The following is a 19,536-nucleotide window of genomic DNA, read 5'->3' as shown; positions in this document are numbered from 1 at the left end:
TAAACAATGCCAAAATTTTCAGTTTTTCACTCAGCCTGAAAGCCAAAACAAGCAACTCCTTTGCTATAGTTATTATCTCTGATGAAGGCAAAAGAATTTACTTAGACAAATAGCTTTCACAATTTTACCTAAAAATAGAACCGTTCATAAATTTTCTAAACTGTTCTCCCCTGCTGTGGACAATCCTTGATCTCTGATTGTAAAACTTTGCAAACTTTGGCATGTTTAATACTATTTTAAAGTCACCGAAAACCTCTATAAATTTAGCATTTTCTCTGAAATCTGAAGTCTTCTCATTATGAATGCTTAAACATTTAGATCGCAAGTTGAAATATCAGAAAAATTTTCATCCTTACAAAGGTTGTATAGTTTCCACATGGCAAGAAATCGAGAAGAAAATTTAAACATTTGGAGTATAAAAATACTTCAAAGCACTATGAACTTTGGACTTAGCACACTTTGGTAAATTTGAGTAGTTTCAACTACAGGAAAAGCAGTGCTGTGGTAAAAAATTTAAGATGATTTAAGCTATTTCAAATCTTCCCCTTTCCTGACATCAACAGATTTATAGTTTTATTACAGTAACAGAGTTGTTGCAGTGAGATCTACACACATATACAGAATTATTATATTTAAATTCATATAGAACAATATTTACATATTTAAGTTACATTTCTGAAGTTAGAAGATGAAGTACAGCTTTAAGTTTACAACAAAGAGAAGTACACAGACAAAAATAGTTAACAGTAAAAATGAACTGTCTGTTCTTAAGACAACATGTGGAAGCACTTTGTCAGAGAGCTACATCTTCTTAATGTGATTGTCCAAATCATTAAAATATGGATGATTCAATGCCATCTTGCCAGAAATTCGCTTGGCTGGATCATAGACCAACATTTTCTGGGGAGAAATGAAAAAGATTTAAAGCAAAAAGGCTTTTAAAAAATGAACTAATATTTTTTAAATCCTAGAAAGCTTTAAATTTTCAAGTCATAGGCTAACATATTTTAATTCATCTTAATGAAAATGTAGCTAAGTGACCATCACTACACAATTAGCTAGCCATCCACACTTCACAATCTTAGCTCTAAAATAACCTATACTTGCTATAATGGTTTAAAACAAAAGCATGAAGAAATTGTCTTTTTAAACCAAGACAGATTTAAGAAAGATATCCAGTAAATTATATTCATTTCAAATTAAATTGGACAGCTGAGTTACTTTACAACATTCTTGAAATGGTGGCATTTGATTTTTGCATTTTCTGACATACTTTCCAGAAAATTTGAAGTAAAATAAAAAAAACTAGAGTAGAGTGTGTAAAGATAGTTAAAATGAGTCACCACATAAACTATAAGACAATTTAGTAGTGAGGTCAATTTACATATTACTAGAAAAATTTGAATGAAGTTTAATCAATCCTAAATTTTACCTTAAAGAATATTTTTAACCAAATACAAAATAAACGTGTATTAAATATATAACCAGACAGAATAAAGAAAATCTATCTTATACCTAGCTAATAAGCTGACGAATAATTTTACAGTCTATAATAATAAGTATTCTTATTATTTATGCAATAATATTGTATTTAGCATGCATCAAAATGTATAATCCTCACAAGAAAAAGTATTAGTTCCATTTTAAAATAACGCCACTGAGGTTGTGAGGGGTTTAGTAACTTGCCCAACATCATAGAACAAAACCATAAAGCAGAATTTGAAACACAGATTTACAGCTGTGGTTCTCAACTGGGTGAGACTCTGACTCTCAGGGGCTACTTGACAAAGTCGGGAAGATATTTTTGTTTGTCACAAGCATGTGAAATGTGCTACTGGCATAAGGCAGAGTATTGGGATGCTGTTAACTATCCTCTGGCAACAATAAAAAATGTCTATAATGGCTATACAAAAGGAACCCTAATTTATAGTCTTTTGTTTCATTCCCTGAAGTGAACTTCTGTGTTCAAAAATTACACTACTTTGACAGATGTGGATCCAGAATATGGAAGCCTTTTAACTCTAATGAACAATATTTATATGCCAAAAATCGGAATGGCAACTGGAAAATATGAGGTGAATTTGATGGCAGTGGCATAATGATTTATAAACTGTTAAAGGGTTCCAAAGAAACGCAATTAGAGGCTATATATCATGACAATAGCAATAGATTTTTCTTTTTTTTCTTTGATTATTTACATGTCAAAGCTTAAGTGTTTTTCCTGGAAACATTACCTGAGATTCATAAAAATAAGGTCCTTTAGAAAGCTCAATGTTTAAACACTTTTAAAACAATCATCTTGAAGCAGTGTGTGGGGGGGGGGAAGAGAGAGACATCTTATTTTTATTTTTAAAAATTGGGAAGAGCTAATTGGGAAGAAGAAATATAATACAAGGGAAAGATATTTAATTAACTTCTACACTGGCTCATTCCCCTCCTAACTTTTATGATATAAAAATGAGACAAAACGAAGGCCATGTGGGGGAAGGGAGTTGCGGGCTGAATGAGGGCTAGAGACTGAGCACAGCGGCCACTCAACACCTTTATTGCAAACCACAACAGCTAATTAGAGAGAGAAAACAGAAGGGAATGCCTTGCCACAGTGGCAGGGTGGGGTGGGGAGGAGATGGGATTGGGGAGGGTGGGAGGGACACTGGGTTTACGGGTGGTGGAGAATGGGCACTGGTGAAGGGATGGGTTCCCAAACTTTGTATGAGGGAAGTATAAGCACAAAAGTGTATAAATCTGTAACTGTACCCTCACGGTGATTCTCTAATTAAAAATAAATAAATTTTTTTAAAAAAAAAAATAAAATAAAATAAAATAAAAAAAAAAATGAGACAAAAATTGAGAAATGTGAATCATGGAGCAAAACACTTTAATTACTAAAAATATCAAGCAATATGGGCTGGAGCGACAGCACAGCGGGTAGGGCATTTGCCTTGCATGTGGCTGACCTGGGTTAGATTCCCAGCATCCCATATGGTCCCCTGAGCACTGCCAGGGGCAATTCCTGAGTGCAGAGCCAAGAGTAACCCATGTGCATTGCCGGGTGTGACCCAAAAAGCAAAAAAAAAAAAAGGCAATAAAGAAAAATTGTATGCCCTAAAATGTAGCAAATCACGAAAATACCTGTATCTAGGAAAAACTAAACAGCTGTTAAATAATGAAATTTTAAAAAGGTCATAGGCCAGCATCTTACAACCACAAATATGTACTATATCTCCTCTCTCCAAGTATACCTTCATCTAAAAAAACAAAACAAATGATAACTTTTTCAAAACGACCTAATATTTCTTGGTATCTCAGATGGGGTGAGAGACATGTAATAAACGTAAGATATAATAGCCTCGTAAGTATCAATTTTCTTCCTGTTCCCCAGTAAAAAGATAGGACTGAGGGTAGTCAGCACCATCAATAATGCTAAAATCCATATAAAAAAGGAAACTTACTGAGAGCAGATCCAAGCCATCTTCATCCAAGTTCTTCACATGGGATGCCAGGCTCCCTGGTTTCCATTTAGGAAATGTATTCTTGTAGTCCTGTAAAGATTCCACTTCAGGCCATACTTCATTATTGGGAGTGCCCAAAGCTCTACAAGTCATACCAAAATAAAATATTATTAAAGCATAAATATAATCTTATAATAGCAAAGTATAAAACAAAATTAAAAAAAACTAAAAATTCTCAGGCCAGAGAGACAGTACAAAGGTGCTTGCCTAGCATGTATGTAACTACAGCAGTGAGCCTGGTTCAAATCTTGGCACTGCATACTATACCCCATCAAGACCCTCCAAAATCACCAGGCATAATCCCATAAGCACTGCAGGATAAGATTCCAAAACAAAACAAACTTGAAAAAAAAAAAAATTACCTGAAAATTCTGAAGAGCTGATCAATTTCTGAATCTCCATGGAAAAGTGGCTTCTTGGTCGCTAATTCCGCAAATATAGTTCCTATGCTCCAAATATCAACAGGAGTTGAGTATCGAGCTGACCCCAACAGTACTTCTGGAGATCTGTACCAGAGTGTTACTACCTATGATAAAGCAAATTTTACACTGAATAAATCTACTACACCAAACTACATAAATATTTATAATTAATTAGAACTGCATTTAGTGTGAATATTCTTTTATTTTTTTTTCTTTTTGGGTCACACCTGGCGATGCACAGGGGTTACTCCTGGCTCTGCACTCAGGAATTACTCCTGGCGGTGCTCAGGGGACCATATGGGATGCTGGGATTTGAACCCGGGTCGGCCGCGTGCAAGGCAAACGCCCTACCCGCTGTGCTATCTCTCCAGCCCCTAGTGTGAATATTCTTGATAGTATCATTTAAATATTAAGTAACACTCTGCTAGAGGGCCTGGTATAGCAGCAGTGCAAATATAAAACAATAGTAATACTATTGTTAGAATTATTAACAAGAAAAATTTAAGTATTACTTAAAAGCAAAATGAAATCAAGTAAGTATACACAAAGCACTAAATGCAGAATATTTGACTACTAAGCTGCATTCATCATTGATGGGAAGGTTTAGAAAACAGATTCTAACAACCTCAAGTCTTGTTTTTCTTTTTTTTTTTTCAGTCTTGCTTTTCAAGTGAGAGGATCAAATCAAGTCAAGATAGCCCTAAGTTTCAAAGAAAAATACTCAATGAAAGTGGATCAGATTGAAGACAATGCACTGCTTACAAGCTAAAATGAATAGTCAAAAAATTACAGCATGATCTCTTTTTACTTTATTAAATTTATTACAATGGTAAAAATTATCAGCGCTAAGTTAAAGTTAATAACATTAGTGTAAGCCAATGGGAATGAATAATCTAAATGTATACAGTCCTGTGTAAGTTATTAAAAGCTAAGACTTCTAAACAGATAAAGACTGTTACCATGTTTTGATCTAGGAGGCAGTCTTTGGGCTTAACAAAAAACTTTCCAATAATCTTTCTTTAAACAATTCAGTAACACTTCTCTTTTCTTTCAGAAATACCAAAGAAATGTCAAGTCACCAATATAATTTGAACAAAAAATTATTACATCTAGTAGCTCCTAAATAGATCTTTAACAGGACCTCTTATAAGCAAAAACTCCATCTTTAACCAATTTGATTATGAATCAAAGGAAGTAATCAAGAGACAGAAACCACACAGCAATCTGAAGGAACAAAGGTGAATATAATGAATTATTAACTCCAACGGGATCTGAATAATAAGATTGACTAGTAAGAAAACACGAACAGCAAGAAGAACCTTTTTCTCAAACAATGCCCTGTAACACCCTCTGACAAAGCCCTAGCACAGGTAAAGAAAGCAAAGGTCTCAGTGTCGTTCTTATATAGTACACAGCAAAAGAAGACTTCAAAACCCAGAGCGAAAAATCTTTTAAATTAAATCTCTTTCTAGTCGTAAAGTACAAGCATAGGAGACTAGCCATCACCCATATTCAAAAGCACCAAAACCCATTATTTTTACGTACCTCATGTGTGTATACTCTAATAGGTATTCCAAAAGCTCTGGCAAGACCAAAATCAGCCAGTTTAATGGTTCCTTTGTCATCAATCAATAGATTTTGAGGTTTTAAGTCTCTGTGTAGAACTCTTCTAGAGTGACAAAACACAATCCCTTGTAGGATTTGGTACAAATAACTCTAGAAGAAGGAAATACAGTAGAAACTCAGTACAAAATAGCATGTTTTGCTTAAAAGATGTGTGAAAGTATGATACAAGGAATAATCTAACTACCAAAACACCTTTCAAGACATGACATTACTAGGCTACATTTGAAGAAACATGTATATGCATGTGTGGATACCTGAAACAAAGATATTGATCTTATAAACATATTTATACCACATGAACTCATTTACCATTTAGTTTTATTTTTAACTATTGATCCCTGATTACAGCCCCAGTTTGTTTCTGCATACAAACTTTTTTCAACTTTCATTCTGCATACTTATAGCAACTGTCTTGAATTTCTGTCTTGAACAATTTTTTTTCCTCCCCAGTCCTATTCTTCATCTTTACATATTCATTTCTTCTTTGGTAACATCAGTAACAGATTCCAAAAGAATGACAAAAGAAGATTATATATTTAAATTGATACAATTATAAAAAAAGTTCTTTCAGAGATTGTTTTGACAAGACAGTCAAGAAAAAAACAAAGATATTACAAAACTAAAAGTATGCCAGTAACACTGATTTATAAAGTTTAAAATTATAAAACACATAAATAAACCTGTTAGAACTGCCAAGCCATTTGAAAAATTAAGAATTCCAGTATTTACCCCAAAATTAACCTTTGATTCATCTAGAATCCAGAAGATAAAAAGGGGAAAAGCTAGTCTACGAAAACACTAGAAAAATGGTCATTATTATCCTAAACATATCATCTTCAGTAAGAAAGAAACAAGATATAAAACCTAGGAGCCAGAGAGCGAGTAGAGGAGGTCTAGTGTCTTTCTCACACCAGCACACAGCAGCCCAATCAGAAACACCACGTGTTCCCCCAAACACTACCAGGGGTCACTTCTGAGCTCGCATCCGGAATAGCCCCTGAAGACCACTGAGTGTGGCCCAAGCAAAACAAAACAAAAACCCTAAACCCCAAAGTCATAAACAAGACACTAAGTATACTGGAAAAGTATATATTAATGGCATATATCATTGCCAAGTTAAAACGTCCCTCCCTCAAGAGGAATGAGACTATTACATTACCACAAGTTATGAATAAGAGAACTTTAGATACTGGTGGGAAAGGATCTTAGTAAGGAAACATCGTAAAAAATGTACCCAGATTACATAAATGGCTAACTATAAAAAGACAAAACGGTAATGATATTAATATGCCTCCTCACAAAACAGACTGATCATATATATTGCTGGAGTTTTACACAGGACAACTATAGGAGGTCAAGCTGGCTATTATAACCATAGTTACAAGCATTATTCTTGCATTTGAAGATGAATAAGGACATTTAATGCAACACTACTTACAAGACAATGAATCACCAAGCAACAATTTAAATATTCATCAATATGAAATTGGTTTAAATAATTGCTCAAAAGTTTACGTAGCCCAACATCACTTTCCACCGAAAAGGGGGAGCTGGGACTGGAATACTCTCAGAGAAATGGCAGGGTAGGTGGTGTGTGTGTAAGTTCATACACATATAAAGTGACATGCAATCATCTGTACAATTGAATTCACATTTGTAATTTAAATAAAATATAGAGGATGCCAACAATAAATTATCCAAGATACAAAATTACTTCATTTTACCCCACAGCCAAATAGAGCAAAATATTCCAGTTTCCAACAATGATTATGGAGGACAGGGGTAATCACACTGAAATCATACTGTTTGTTTTTTTTCCAGTGAAGTAAATAATTTTGTATAGGAAATAAAAAGAAACAAAGAAGTGAGATTTACACACAAACAAAAGAGAAACTGCCCCCAGTCAGCCTGCGGACAACTCTATTAACTAATTTTATGTAGCTTCACAAATTGCTTTCACTTTATAACTAAAAGTGCTATCTAGGATTGATCTAGCAGCTGGTAACAATCTAATCTACGTAGTAACTGTATGAAGAAAATGTAGTATTATTTCCTTCATATGTAGTATTTCCTTCTTATGTAGTATTATTTCCTAGCTTATTTACACACACATAAGAGAGAAGTCAATAAAGCGACCCTTTGTATTTACATATATTAAAAACTAACACAAATAAATAAGCTTTTTACCTTAACAAGAGAGGAATCCATGAACTGACCAGGAGGGATAGAATCCAAGTACTTCTTGAGATCCATGGAAAGGAATTCAAAGATGAGATATAACCTGGAATCCTGCATAAGCACATCTTGAAGACTGAAGAAAACAATTATATATTTAAAATACATAACATTTTTCACCTGACAAAATAACTACTTCCTTAAATTGCTGACTTAATCAGCAATTTAATTTAATTTAATTTAATCCCCTGACCCTGAAAGAGCCTCCAATCATTGGGAAAGACAAGTAAGGAGAGGCTGCTAAAATCTCAGGGCTGAGTTTAATAAAAACGTTACTGGTGCCCGCTCGAGTAAATCGAGGAAAAATGGATGACAGTGATACTTAAATTGCAGTGGCTATCACATAAAAAGTAGGGCATAAGAAATTTTACATAATAAATGAAAATATTGAATGGGGAAAGAAGAGACGGTAGCTTCCCTAGTAGTGAAAACCAGTGCCGGAGCAATAGCACAGTGGGTAGGACATTTGCCTTGCATGCAGACAACCTGGGTTTCAATCCCTGGCATCCCATGTGGTTCCCCGAGCACCACCAGGAACAGGAGTATTTCCTGAGTGCAGAGCAGGAGTGACCACTGAGCATCACTGGGCATGATCCAAAACAGAAAAAAGAAAAAAAACCAAAAAGTGAAAACATACTATATATCCTAAACTAGAATTGGTAAAATGATCTCAGAGTAACAACTGAGAAACAAGATACATCAATAGGAGTTGCTGCCAGATGATTTACACTCTTACACTCCAAAAGAAACTTCTAAAGCCAGGCCAAGGCAATGCAGTCAATCCAAATTAGTTCACTGACATCACACACGGTCCCCTGAGCATAGCTAGAAATGATTCCTTAGCACAGGTGGCTCTTTTGAGTTTGGGCATTTTTAAGCAAATGCAAAGATTTCCACACTGAAAAGTCACATTTTTTCCCCATGTTCATATTATTTTATTTTAAAGTTGCTCACAATAGTTTGTTACATTCAACATTCCAACACCAATCCCACCACCAATACACGTTTCCACCGCAATTATTTCCAATTTTCCCACCACCACCCAAGCCTGCCCCAAAGGCAGATACTACATAATTTATTTTGTATTCTTTGTTACCAATAATCCACTGAAAATGATCCAAGTTTCCTTAGAGGAAAGTGTGTGAAGATTCACATTTGAGGAAAAAAACTCAAATTCCATTGTTACCCCATACCTGACTATGTTTGGATGACGAAGTTCTTTTAATAGAGAAATTTCCCGAATTGCAGTACTAGGAACCCCTTCCTCTTCACTTTCTAGCCTGATTTTCTTCATAGCTACCACTTGACCTGTAGTTTTGTGTCTGCCCTTATAAACAACTCCATAGGTACCTGAAATAGAAAAAGAAATGCTGCGTGACACCTCCACAAAATTCATTTTGAAAAAGATTTCAAAATATGACTGACTCCCCTACATCCCTACATGGTATCACATGCTAAGGAAGTCTATGGTAGCCAGACAGAAAGTATCTTACCCAAAACTTCCAAAAGTAATACAGAGCTTCCTAGACAGGCTATAGACTAGGGAATTCAAGGCCTTGAAACCAGCCTTACAAGTATTAAAAGTTTCCTTAAAGGACAGGACAGACTGTTCATACCTGTGGCATTGAGTATGGCACTAATGGTGCACGAGGTTGCCTGCTAGTAAATGATGAAAGGTACGGTTACTTAAGCTTGCTACAGGATTTTATACATTTTTCAATAACAGGGGGCTGGAGTGATAGCACAGTGGGTAGGGTGTTTGCCTTGCACACAGCCCACCTGGGTTTGATTCCCAGCATCCCATATGGTACCCCAGCACCACCAGGAGTAATTCCTGAGTGCAGAACCAGGAGTAACCCCTGTGCATTGCCAGGTGTGACCCAAAAAGCAAACAAACAAACAAACAAAAAGACCCAAACATTTTTCAATAACAAAAATCTCACTTATATTGATTGTTCTATATCCTACCAGTTTTTGTTATACTCGGAAATTTTTATTTCAACCTTTTACACATTAATGCAGAAACTTAAGCAAGATCTATAATATATTTTTTGATATAAAACAAATATTCCCTTTCTTAAAACACTGGCTGTCCATAGGCCTATTCATCTTTTCCCATTTAAACTTTCTTAATTCTCTTCACTCTTACTGAATTCTACATTTGTATGTTTGTCTATTTTATGGAAACTCTAAAATATTTTTAAAATGCACAGCAGGTAGGGCATTTGCCTTGCATATGGCAGACCCGGGTTCGATTCCTCCGTCCCTCTCTGAGAGCCCGGCAAATTACCGAGAGTATCTCAACTGCATGGCAGAGCCTGGCAAACTACCCATGGTGCATTTGATATGCCAAGAACAGTAACAAGTCTCACAATGGAGACATTACTGGTGCCTGCTCGAGCAAATCAATGAACAACAGGATGCCAGTGCTAAAGTGCTATTTATGACAAGATATAATTAGGCTACATACAAAATAAAATTTAAAGCAATATATTTGAGATGCCAGAGTTGAACTTAGTCATGTAAATGGGATTGGGCAGTATATTATATTATATTAGATTAGATGATCTGAACTTAATTTACGTAGAGAATATATAGCAATCAATCATCACAAATTGAAAATTTATTTTCTGACAGTTTCATTTTCCATTCCTTTAAGTTTTGTTGGAGCAAATAATACATAATAAATTTGTTACATACCTGCTGGCTGGCAGGGTGGGAAGGAAACTGAAGACATTGGTGGAGGGAAAAGGACACTGGTGGTGGGACTAGAATATAATATGTCTAAAACAAGTCTATTATGACAACTTCGTAACCATGGTATCATTAAAAAAAAAAAACCTTTCCACAGGTAGCTGAGATTAACTACAACCTGCTGTGTCTATACTTTAGAAATAAAATCATGTAGTCATCATCAGTTTCCCATACATTTACACAGCCAGTAATTTTCCAGACCTTTTAAAGAAAACAGATTCTAACATCACATGAGACTGACACCCAAGGACAGTAGATACAAGAGCCAGAGGGATTGCCCCATAGCTGGAAGCCTGCTTCATGAGCGGACAGGAGAAGGCAGATGGAATAGAGAAGGGATCACTAAGAAAATGAAAGCTAGAGGAATCCGTTGGGATGGGAGATTTGTGCCGAAAGTAGATAATGGACCAAACATGATGACCTCCCAGTGTCTGTGTTGCAAGCCATAATGCCCCAAAGTAGAGAGAGACAGTAGGGAATATTGTCTGCCATGGAGGCAAGAGGAGGATGGGAAAGGGGGGGTATACCGGGGATATTGGTGGGGGGGAGAATGTGCACTGGTGGAGGGATGGGTGTTTGATCATTGTGTGACGGTAACCCAACATGAAAGCTTTTAACTATCTAACAGTGATTCAATAAAATTAAAAAAAAAAAAACCACAAAAACAGACTCTGAGCAAACTGGAATAAACCTCCTGTAAAGTATCCTATTCTACAGTTACCCTACAGTACACTAGGTACAAATTATAGGAAAAAGATTTGGAATCAAAAAGTATTAATTTTCTATTTCACTGTGACATATTTATAAAAATAGTTCCTATAGAATGCCAAATACAACCAACAATTCTTGCCCAGAGAAATGGGCTAAAATATGTAATTAAACAATTAGGAAATCTGATAAAGTTGGCTATTCAGAAGTAGATAAGAACATCCTAGGAAGGTTATTTCACAGCTTTTATCTGTTTCATCAGAGGTAGCAATATCTCAGATTTAAGAGCCAACAAAACTACCTACTGTCTTAATTAGATATTAAAGACAGATTGGTTAATTCCTAAAGACTGGTGCTATTTATAAATCATAAATTGACATAAAACCCATTTTATATTGCCTGTTAAATTTCTGATTAACTGTGTTTACCTAAGTCTTTATTTTTCAGATGTAAATCATACTTGCATATATCACCAAAAAAGGTGAGCCAGTAGCACAGGGGTCTGGCACAACATAAAAGCAGACTCAAGATGAGAATGTATTTTGCATAAAACTCTCAAATGTTCTCAATGCATCATCAAATAGTGTAATCACAATCTTTTGTGCTAAGAACAACATTCCCATTTGCAGAGAGAAAAACAGATCTAAGGAAGTTAAAAGCTTTATGACTGGCTGTGCCCTTGGTGTTTGAGGACTCAAAACAATGTGTGCAAAGAACTACATTTAAAATTATATTTTTTGGCCAGGAAGACAGTACTGGGAGCTTAGTTAAGGCACTTGCCATGGGGCTGGAGCGATAGCATAACGGGTAGGGCGTTTGCCTTGCATGTAGCCGACCCGGGTTCGATTCCCAGCAGCCCATATGGTCCCCTGAGCACTGCCAGGGGTCATTCCTGAGTGCAGAGCCAGGAATGACCCCTGTGCCTCGCCGGGTGTGACCCAAAAAGAGGGGAAAAAAAAGGCACTTGCCTTGCACAAAGCCAATCCCAATTCAATCCCCAGCACTACATATGGTACCCTGTCACAGCCAAGAGCAAGTATTGAGCACCACTGGTTGTGACCCCTCTCCAAAAACAAAATAATTTTTTTTTTTTTGCTTTTTGGGTCACACCTGGCGACGCACAGGGGTTACTCCTGGCTCTGCACTCAGGAATTACTCCTGGCGGTGCTCAGGGGACAATATGGGATGCTGGGAATCGAACCTGGTTTGGCCTTGTGCAAGGCAAATGCACTACCTGCTGTGCTATCGCTCCAGCCCCCAAAATAAATTTTTAAAATAATAAATTATATTTTTAATCGATTCCATTTCTAATAGGAATCAGAATACCTTTCTCAAGAGTAAGTTGGGAGGAGCTGGAGCAATAGCACAGCAGGTAGGGCGTTTTCCTTGCACGTAGCCGAACCAGGTTCGATTCCCAGCATCCCATATGGTCCCCCAAAAACCCCAGGAGTAATTCCTGAGTGCATGAGCCAGGAGTAACCCCTGTGCATCGCCAGGCGTGACCCAAAAAAGAAAAAAAAAAAAAAAAAGAGTAAGTTGATACTCTTCTATGTTTGGAGTTACTCAAATAACTGGCAAAAACAAAGCTTCTAAATTCAGAATTTCTTTGAGGGTGAATGACACTGGAATTTTAGTATCACTGTATCACTGTCATCCCATTGCTCATTGATTTGCTCAAGTGGGCACCAGTAATGTCTCCATTTTGAGACTTGTTACTGTTTTTGGCATATCAAATACACCATGGGTAGCTTGCTAGGCTCTGCTGTGTAGGCAAGATACTCTCAGTAGTTTGCTGGGCTCTCCAAGAGGGACGGAGTAATCAAACCCGGATAGGCTGCGTGCAAAGAGAATGCTTTACCGCTGTACTATCGCTCCAGCCAGAATTTTATACTAAACTATATATAAGTCATATATATATGTGCATATATATATATATATACATACATACATACATACATACATACATGTGTGTAAAGGTATAAAGCTCTACTCCTGAAATTCTATAGTATTGTAATCCTGATTAAAAAGGAAAGTCATTCTGTTCCAAAGTAAAAACAATACTCATTCAATTCAGTTCTCAGAGCAATTAGGTAAAAAAGAAAATTAAATATAAAGTAATTCAAATCAAAAATCAAACTACCTTTATTTACAAATGACATCATATATAGAATAACCATAAAGATGCTATCAAAAGGGGCCGGAGCGATAGCACAGCAGGTAGGGCGTTTGCCTTGCACACGGCCGACCCGGGTTCGATTTTCGGCATCCCATATAGTCCCCCAAGCACTGCCAGGAGTAATTCCTGAGTGCAAAGCCAGGAGTAACCCCTGAGCATTGCTGGGTGTGACCCAAAAAGAAAAAAAAAAAAAAGATGCTATCAAAAGAATCCTGGAAACAATAAACCCATACAAATAAAGCATCATGCTACAAAATCAACACAAAGAAATGCAACATTTATATATGCAAACAATGATGTATAAAAGAAAAAATAAATCCCATTACAAATTTGTCTGTCCACACCACAAAATCAAGTACCAGGGAGTTAATTAAGAAAATATTATTACAGATTTAGTACAATCTCCATCAAAGTTCCCCCAAAACTCACCCCCAAAAGTCAATGCAATTCTGAGGGGACAAAAAGACAGGAGGCAGTGTGTGCCCTCGCCTTAAACTATATTATAAAACCAAAGTAATCAAAACTGTATGGCAGTGGCTGGAATAAAGGCACATACTCAAGAGAAATGGATCAGGATGGAGAGCCCAGAAGCAAACAAACCCTCAGATGAATGAATAGTTCACTTGTTACAAAAGAGCTAAATGTATTAAGTACAGCCTCTTTGACAAATGGTATTCAGAAAACTGGTTAACCAAATGCAGTAAAATGAAAAAGGACCTCATCTTACACCATACGCAGCTTAAGATGGACTAAAGACCATATTAGAGTCAATTTCATAAAACAAATTATCCGTATTATTGACTTCAGAAGTGGCTTCAGACCCGATTGGCAAAGAAAGAAATGTCACTGTCACTGTCATCCCTTTGCTCATCGATTTGCTCAAGCAGGCACCTGTAATGTCTCCATTGTGAGACTTGTTGTTACTGTCTTTGGCATATAATATGCCACAGGTAGCTTGCCAGACTCTCCGAGAGGGACGGAGGAATCAAACCCGGGTCCGCCGCGGCGGCAAACGCCCTACCTGCTGTGCTATCACTCCAGCCCAAAGAAAGAAATAGCAAAAATAAATATTTTGTACATCATAAAATAAAATTGGAAAAATAAATAAATCAAAATAAATAGCTAAAAAAAAGATTCTTATAGAACAGGAAAACATGTTTTCATACCATACATCTGACAAAGGGTTAATATCCTCTATGTATAAAGCACTCACAAAACTGAAAAGCATAGGGGCTGGAGAGATAGCACAGCGGGTAGGGCGTTTGCCTTGCACGCGGCCGACCGGGGTTCGATCCCCGGCATCCCATATGGTCCCCCAAGCACTGCCAGGAGTAATTCCTGAGTGCAAAGCCAGGAGTAACCCCTGAGCATCGCTGGGTGTGACCCAAAAAGCAAAAAAAAAAAAAAAACTGAAAAGCATAAAAACTGGACTGAAGAGATAGGATATTTCCTCAAAGACTTACAAATGGCCAACAAGCATACATTATTGACATACTGTACAAATCACAAGATAGTATACTAATAAGAACGACTTATACCTGGTTTGATTAAAAAAAAAAAAAGAAAATCTGTTAACAGATGCTGAGGGATGCAGTGGAAAATGAACCCAAATTCACTGTTGATAGAACTGTGATCTGGTTAAGTCTCCGTGGAAAACAGTATAGGGAGTTCTCAAAACACTAAAAACAACTTCTAATCATTCCTTGGCATTTATACCAAGAACACAACATTAATATATGTTATATATGCACATATATGGATACCTCTATCACTGCAGTGCAACTTTTAATAGCCAAATTAACTTTCTTAGAAAATTCTAGCATTCCTTTCCTAGCTTTCCAATAATCCATATACAGTAGACTTCTGAAATACTATACAGAAAGAAATATAACTCATACAGAACTTACAAATTGGATTCAGCAAATTATTTGTACACTTTAGTAAGAGTTTAGAATATCAAGACTGCCATATAGAAAATGTACTGTTGGGGGAAAAAAAAAGGCAAATTTTTACCCTCATGTATGCCTTGCCTGGCAGTTGCTCAAATAATTCAATGTCCTTTCTCAAAAGGAAAAAAAAAATTCTGCCAATGATGAAAAAACAGGACTTATTAGAGAATCTATACGTTATTTTTATTGTTTCATTTAAAGTCAAAATTTCTAAAGATCTCAAGAACTAAATACAGGGCCACAGCAATAGCATAGTGGGTAGGTGCTTGTTTGCACTCAGGCAACGCCAGTTCCATCTGTGGCACCACATATGGTCCCCTGAACCCACCAGGAGTGATCCATGAGCACAGAGGTAGGAGGAAGCCCTGAGTGCAGCTGGACAGGACCCAAAAATCCAAAAGGAACTAACTAAATATAAATATTCTTAAAACACCTTCATGTAACAAATTGTAGGAAAGGAAACTAGAGCTTGTGTACAAGTTACTTTGAGTAAACAAACCTATACACTTGGCAGGTGAACTGAACCACAGGTAACTGAATGGAAAATTTATTTAAATTAGCTTAATAATTCTATAATAGCACAACTATTTTACCTATTTAATAAAGCTAAATTGTCAGGGGCTGGGTAGTACAGCAGCTAGGAAGTTTGCCTTGTACATGGCCAACCAAGTTCAGCCCCTCAGACCCCATAAGGTCCCCAGAACCCCACCAGGAATGAGCCCTTAGTGCAGAACCAGAACTAAGACTTGAGCACAGCTGGGTGTGGCCCAAAAACAAACAAAAATTGTTTAAGTTTAAAGGTATATTATAAAATAAACATAATTCTATTACTATAACTTCTCCCCTCAATTTATCAAGAGCACTTACAAAGCACAAGATTTGTTTTAAATGTTTAGTGAGAAGAATGTAAAAAGTTACTGTAGGGACTGGGGGAAGGCTGGGTAGAGGAGGATTTGTCAGGAGTCACATTAGAATAAAATTCTGGGCCCAGGGGGCTGGAGCCATAGCACAGCGGGCAGGGCGTTTGCCTTGCACGGCCAACCCGGGTTCGAGTCCCAGCATCCCATATGGTCTCCTAAGCAGTGCCAGGAGTAATTCCTGAGTGCAAAGCCAGGAGTAACCCCTGTGCATTGCCGGGTGTGACCCAAAAAGAAAAAAAAATTCTGAGCCCAGAGCAATAGTGTGTGGCCAAAGGAGGTAGTATGGTTTCAATCCCTTGCATTATACAAGGTCATTGAGTCCTACCCTACCCCCACCACTAATAACTCCTGAGCACAGAGTCAAGAGTAAGCCCTAAGCACTCCTGGATGTTGTCCAAAAACAAAACCAAACCAAAACAGAAATGAAATCTCAATATATGAAAATGTATGTTTAGTATGTGAAGAATGCATATAATTAATATAGATAAGTACAAGTCTCACAATGGAGACGTTACTGGTGCCCGCTCGAGCAAATCGATGAACAGGACGACAGTGTTACAGAATACTATGACTTAATTAATAAACATTAAAACATCAAAACATTAATAAACATTTGTCTTCATGATACAGATATGAGTATTGTTAAATCATTCTGAAATAATTTATTAAATCATTCACCTTCTCCAATTTTCTCTATCTTGGTATAGTCCTCCATTATTATTCAATCACTGGATATGAGATCCTAAAAAGAGAGGAAAAATATTTGATTACATGAAGAAAATCAAAGTATGGTCTTAAACATTAATGATACTATATGCAAAACATATCCCAGAGTTCAGGATTAATTTCATGTCCAAATAAATGAAACAAGAATTACTGCAGTATGTCTCCTCTGGTCTGATCGCCTAAAGTAATGGAGATTTTTCTATGTTCTGAAGCAGAACACTGAGCTTCTTCCAATCAGATAATTCTCAAATTCAGACGTCAACTTATCTATACTAACCTAACAAAACTAGAAAATTTTCTTTCTGTAACAATTCTAAGAACTACCCATTTGAATCAGAGTTGTTCCCAACTACGTCGGCAAATAAGACATTTGACTGAATTTGTACTGCTTTTTATTTTTCTAAAGATAATTCAAAAGCAATTTTAAAACCACGAGTGAGAGGTAGGATGTGTTGGCATTATTCACCTATTTACCAAATAGGAGTGAATAAAGCAGCAAAATCATTTAAGTGATAGAATCGTTTCACTGACAGTTTTAATGTGCTCCTAATTTGGCAGTGACATATATAAATAAGATCCAACCTTCCAAGGCAGTTTTCGCTAGACATATAAATATCACCAAACACCGTAAAAGTGCATCTGTACAGCTCACTCTGAGTAACTGATCCTTAGTTCTATCCCTCCTGTTCATCTTTCCAGTTACAGATTAATCTTTTCAAATAAATATAGTTACCCTAAACTAGCAATGAGTGACAATCCTAAAAACATATCTTTTTATGAGAGGGTAACTAATAAAGGGATAGTTATCCTTTAGTTATCGCTTTAGGGACACGAAACCGGTATAATAGCCCTAAAGCACAAAAAAGGGCTCACTATGAACAATCGAAAACTAAATTTCCAAATTTCCAAAGTCGGGGTCAATTATCCTCCTTCAATGTTCCAGATAAGAGCTTTGATCAACAAGGGAGGCAAGCTGGGAGGCCTCGGGAGCGCCCGAGCGGCCGGGCGTGCAAGGTCAATGGCACAAAGGCTCCCAGGCCCTGCGTGCAAGCGCAGCGCGGACACTGGGCCCGGCGAGTGTGTCTCCCAACGCGGTTTCGCTCGCACGCGTGTCTGAGCTTTCCACTCGCTTTGCCAGGCCCCTCGCAAAGCTCCAGAGGAAAGGCCTCGCGTCCCTCTGGCCGGGCGCCTTGGCTAACTGCCGGCCGGCTTTTGGGGGGATGGGGGGCCGGAGACACACTCCGGGCCGCAGCACATGCAAGGCAAAAGCTTTCTGCTCAGTGCTCTCCAAAGCTCCGGGTGGGGGTGGAGGGGGGTGTAAGGCCCCCAGTAGTGGCCTCGGGATGGGCTCCCAGATGGTTTAGGTTGAGGGGGCTGAGCGGAGGGACCCGGTCGGCTTGGCAGAGGGCAGCGGACCCCCACGCTGCACCTCCAGGCCAGAGCCAGGCCGTGCCCCCGACGGGCATCCCCACTAAGTCCGAGTCCCCCCGGGTCCGCTCAAAGCCCATGCCCCGGCCTCTTAAGTGAAGGCCCGGCCCGGGCCGGCCCCACGCATCAGCCGGTTCCTCTGACCGACCCCTCCCCACCCCCGACAACCCCGAGCAGACCCCGGCCCGGCTCGACCACCCGTAGGCATGACCTTCACCCCGGCTGGCGGTACCTGGCTTGGACCGCAGCGAAGGCGGCGGCAAGCTAGCGCGTCCGTGTGGCTCTTTGCTTAACTTCCAAGAACGAGGTTTGAATCCAAGTGCGAGCAGTTTCAAACTCGCCGCGCTAAAGGGTCCCCGGGCCGCCAATCACGGGGCTCGTAGACTTTCAAAGAAGCCAATCAGCGTCCAGCTACGCTCAGGCTGGGCTTCCCGGGTAGCTAGAGCGCGAAAGAGGGAGGAAACGGCGGCTGGAGAAAAAGCAGGAGGGCGGGCGCCGACTGAGCTGTGGCGCAGGCGCAGTGTTTCCTCCCGAGTCGTCCTATTGTTTCTCGTCCTGGGAAATCTACTGTTCTTTGTCGGTGCGGTTCACTCGCATCCTTGGAACAATTTTATTAGACTCAAATACCTCACAAAAGTGACACTTATACTTGCACCCATATGCTATTACTTTCACTTTCTAACACTTAAGTCTAATGTATTTCCAAGTGGGTAATTTCCGTATTGCATGGCAGGATCTCATTTTTCTTATTTTTAAAGAGACCATAGAAAACTCAGTCTCCAACAACATAGATTTTAAATTTTCAACAATATAACAAATGTTTTTTAGCATATAATAGTATCGTCTTAATTTATTTTTAAATTTCAGTTATGTCTTTTTTTCAGTTTAATCATCGTGAGATGCACAGTTACAAAGTTGTTTGTGATTGGGTTTCAGTCGTAGGATGCTGTAATAAGCATCCCTTCACCAGTATACATTTCCCACCACCAATGTCCCCAGTTTCCCTCCGTTCATCATTTAAAGGTGCTCTTTAACAAAATTTTATAAAATGCGGACTGAAATGTGACAAGTGTTAGAGCA

General features: G+C 38.1%; 1 protein-coding gene across 1 annotated transcript; it reads right to left on the bottom strand.

Moving 5' to 3' along the window:
- Positions 1–761: 761 nt before the first annotated feature.
- CDK1 (cyclin dependent kinase 1) lies at positions 762–18,756 on the bottom strand. The gene is made up of 8 exons (XM_055140090.1): positions 18,689–18,756; positions 16,981–17,044; positions 8,989–9,145; positions 7,748–7,871; positions 5,480–5,650; positions 3,875–4,038; positions 3,453–3,594; positions 762–900 (listed from the first exon to the last, which is right to left on the bottom strand). The coding sequence occupies exons 2-8, from the start codon at positions 17,015–17,017 to the stop codon at positions 802–804; spliced, it is 894 nt and encodes a 297-aa protein (XP_054996065.1). The 5' UTR covers positions 17,018–17,044; positions 18,689–18,756; the 3' UTR covers positions 762–801.
- Positions 18,757–19,536: the final 780 nt, after the last annotated feature.

The sequence above is a fragment of the Sorex araneus genome, chromosome 5, assembly GCF_027595985.1.
Source record: "Sorex araneus isolate mSorAra2 chromosome 5, mSorAra2.pri, whole genome shotgun sequence".
Classification (NCBI taxonomy): Eukaryota; Metazoa; Chordata; class Mammalia; order Eulipotyphla; family Soricidae; genus Sorex; species Sorex araneus.
Note: the sequence above shows the minus strand (reverse complement) of the source record. Positions and strands in the feature narration are given on the sequence as shown.

What these genes read in the sequence shown, in the direction of transcription:
- CDK1 (XM_055140090.1), bottom strand. Translation starts at nt 17,017, where the DNA reads ATGGAGGACTATACCAAGATAGAGAAAATTGGAGAAG. An exon ending in GATAGAGAAAATTGGAGAAG is followed by an intron (nt 9,146 to 16,980) that starts GTGAATGATTTA and finishes TTTCTATTTCAG; the next exon opens with GTACCTATGGAGTTGTTTAT. An exon ending in TGGATTCCTCTCTTGTTAAG is followed by an intron (nt 5,651 to 7,747) that starts GTAAAAAGCTTA and finishes TCCTTCTTCTAG; the next exon opens with AGTTATTTGTACCAAATCCT.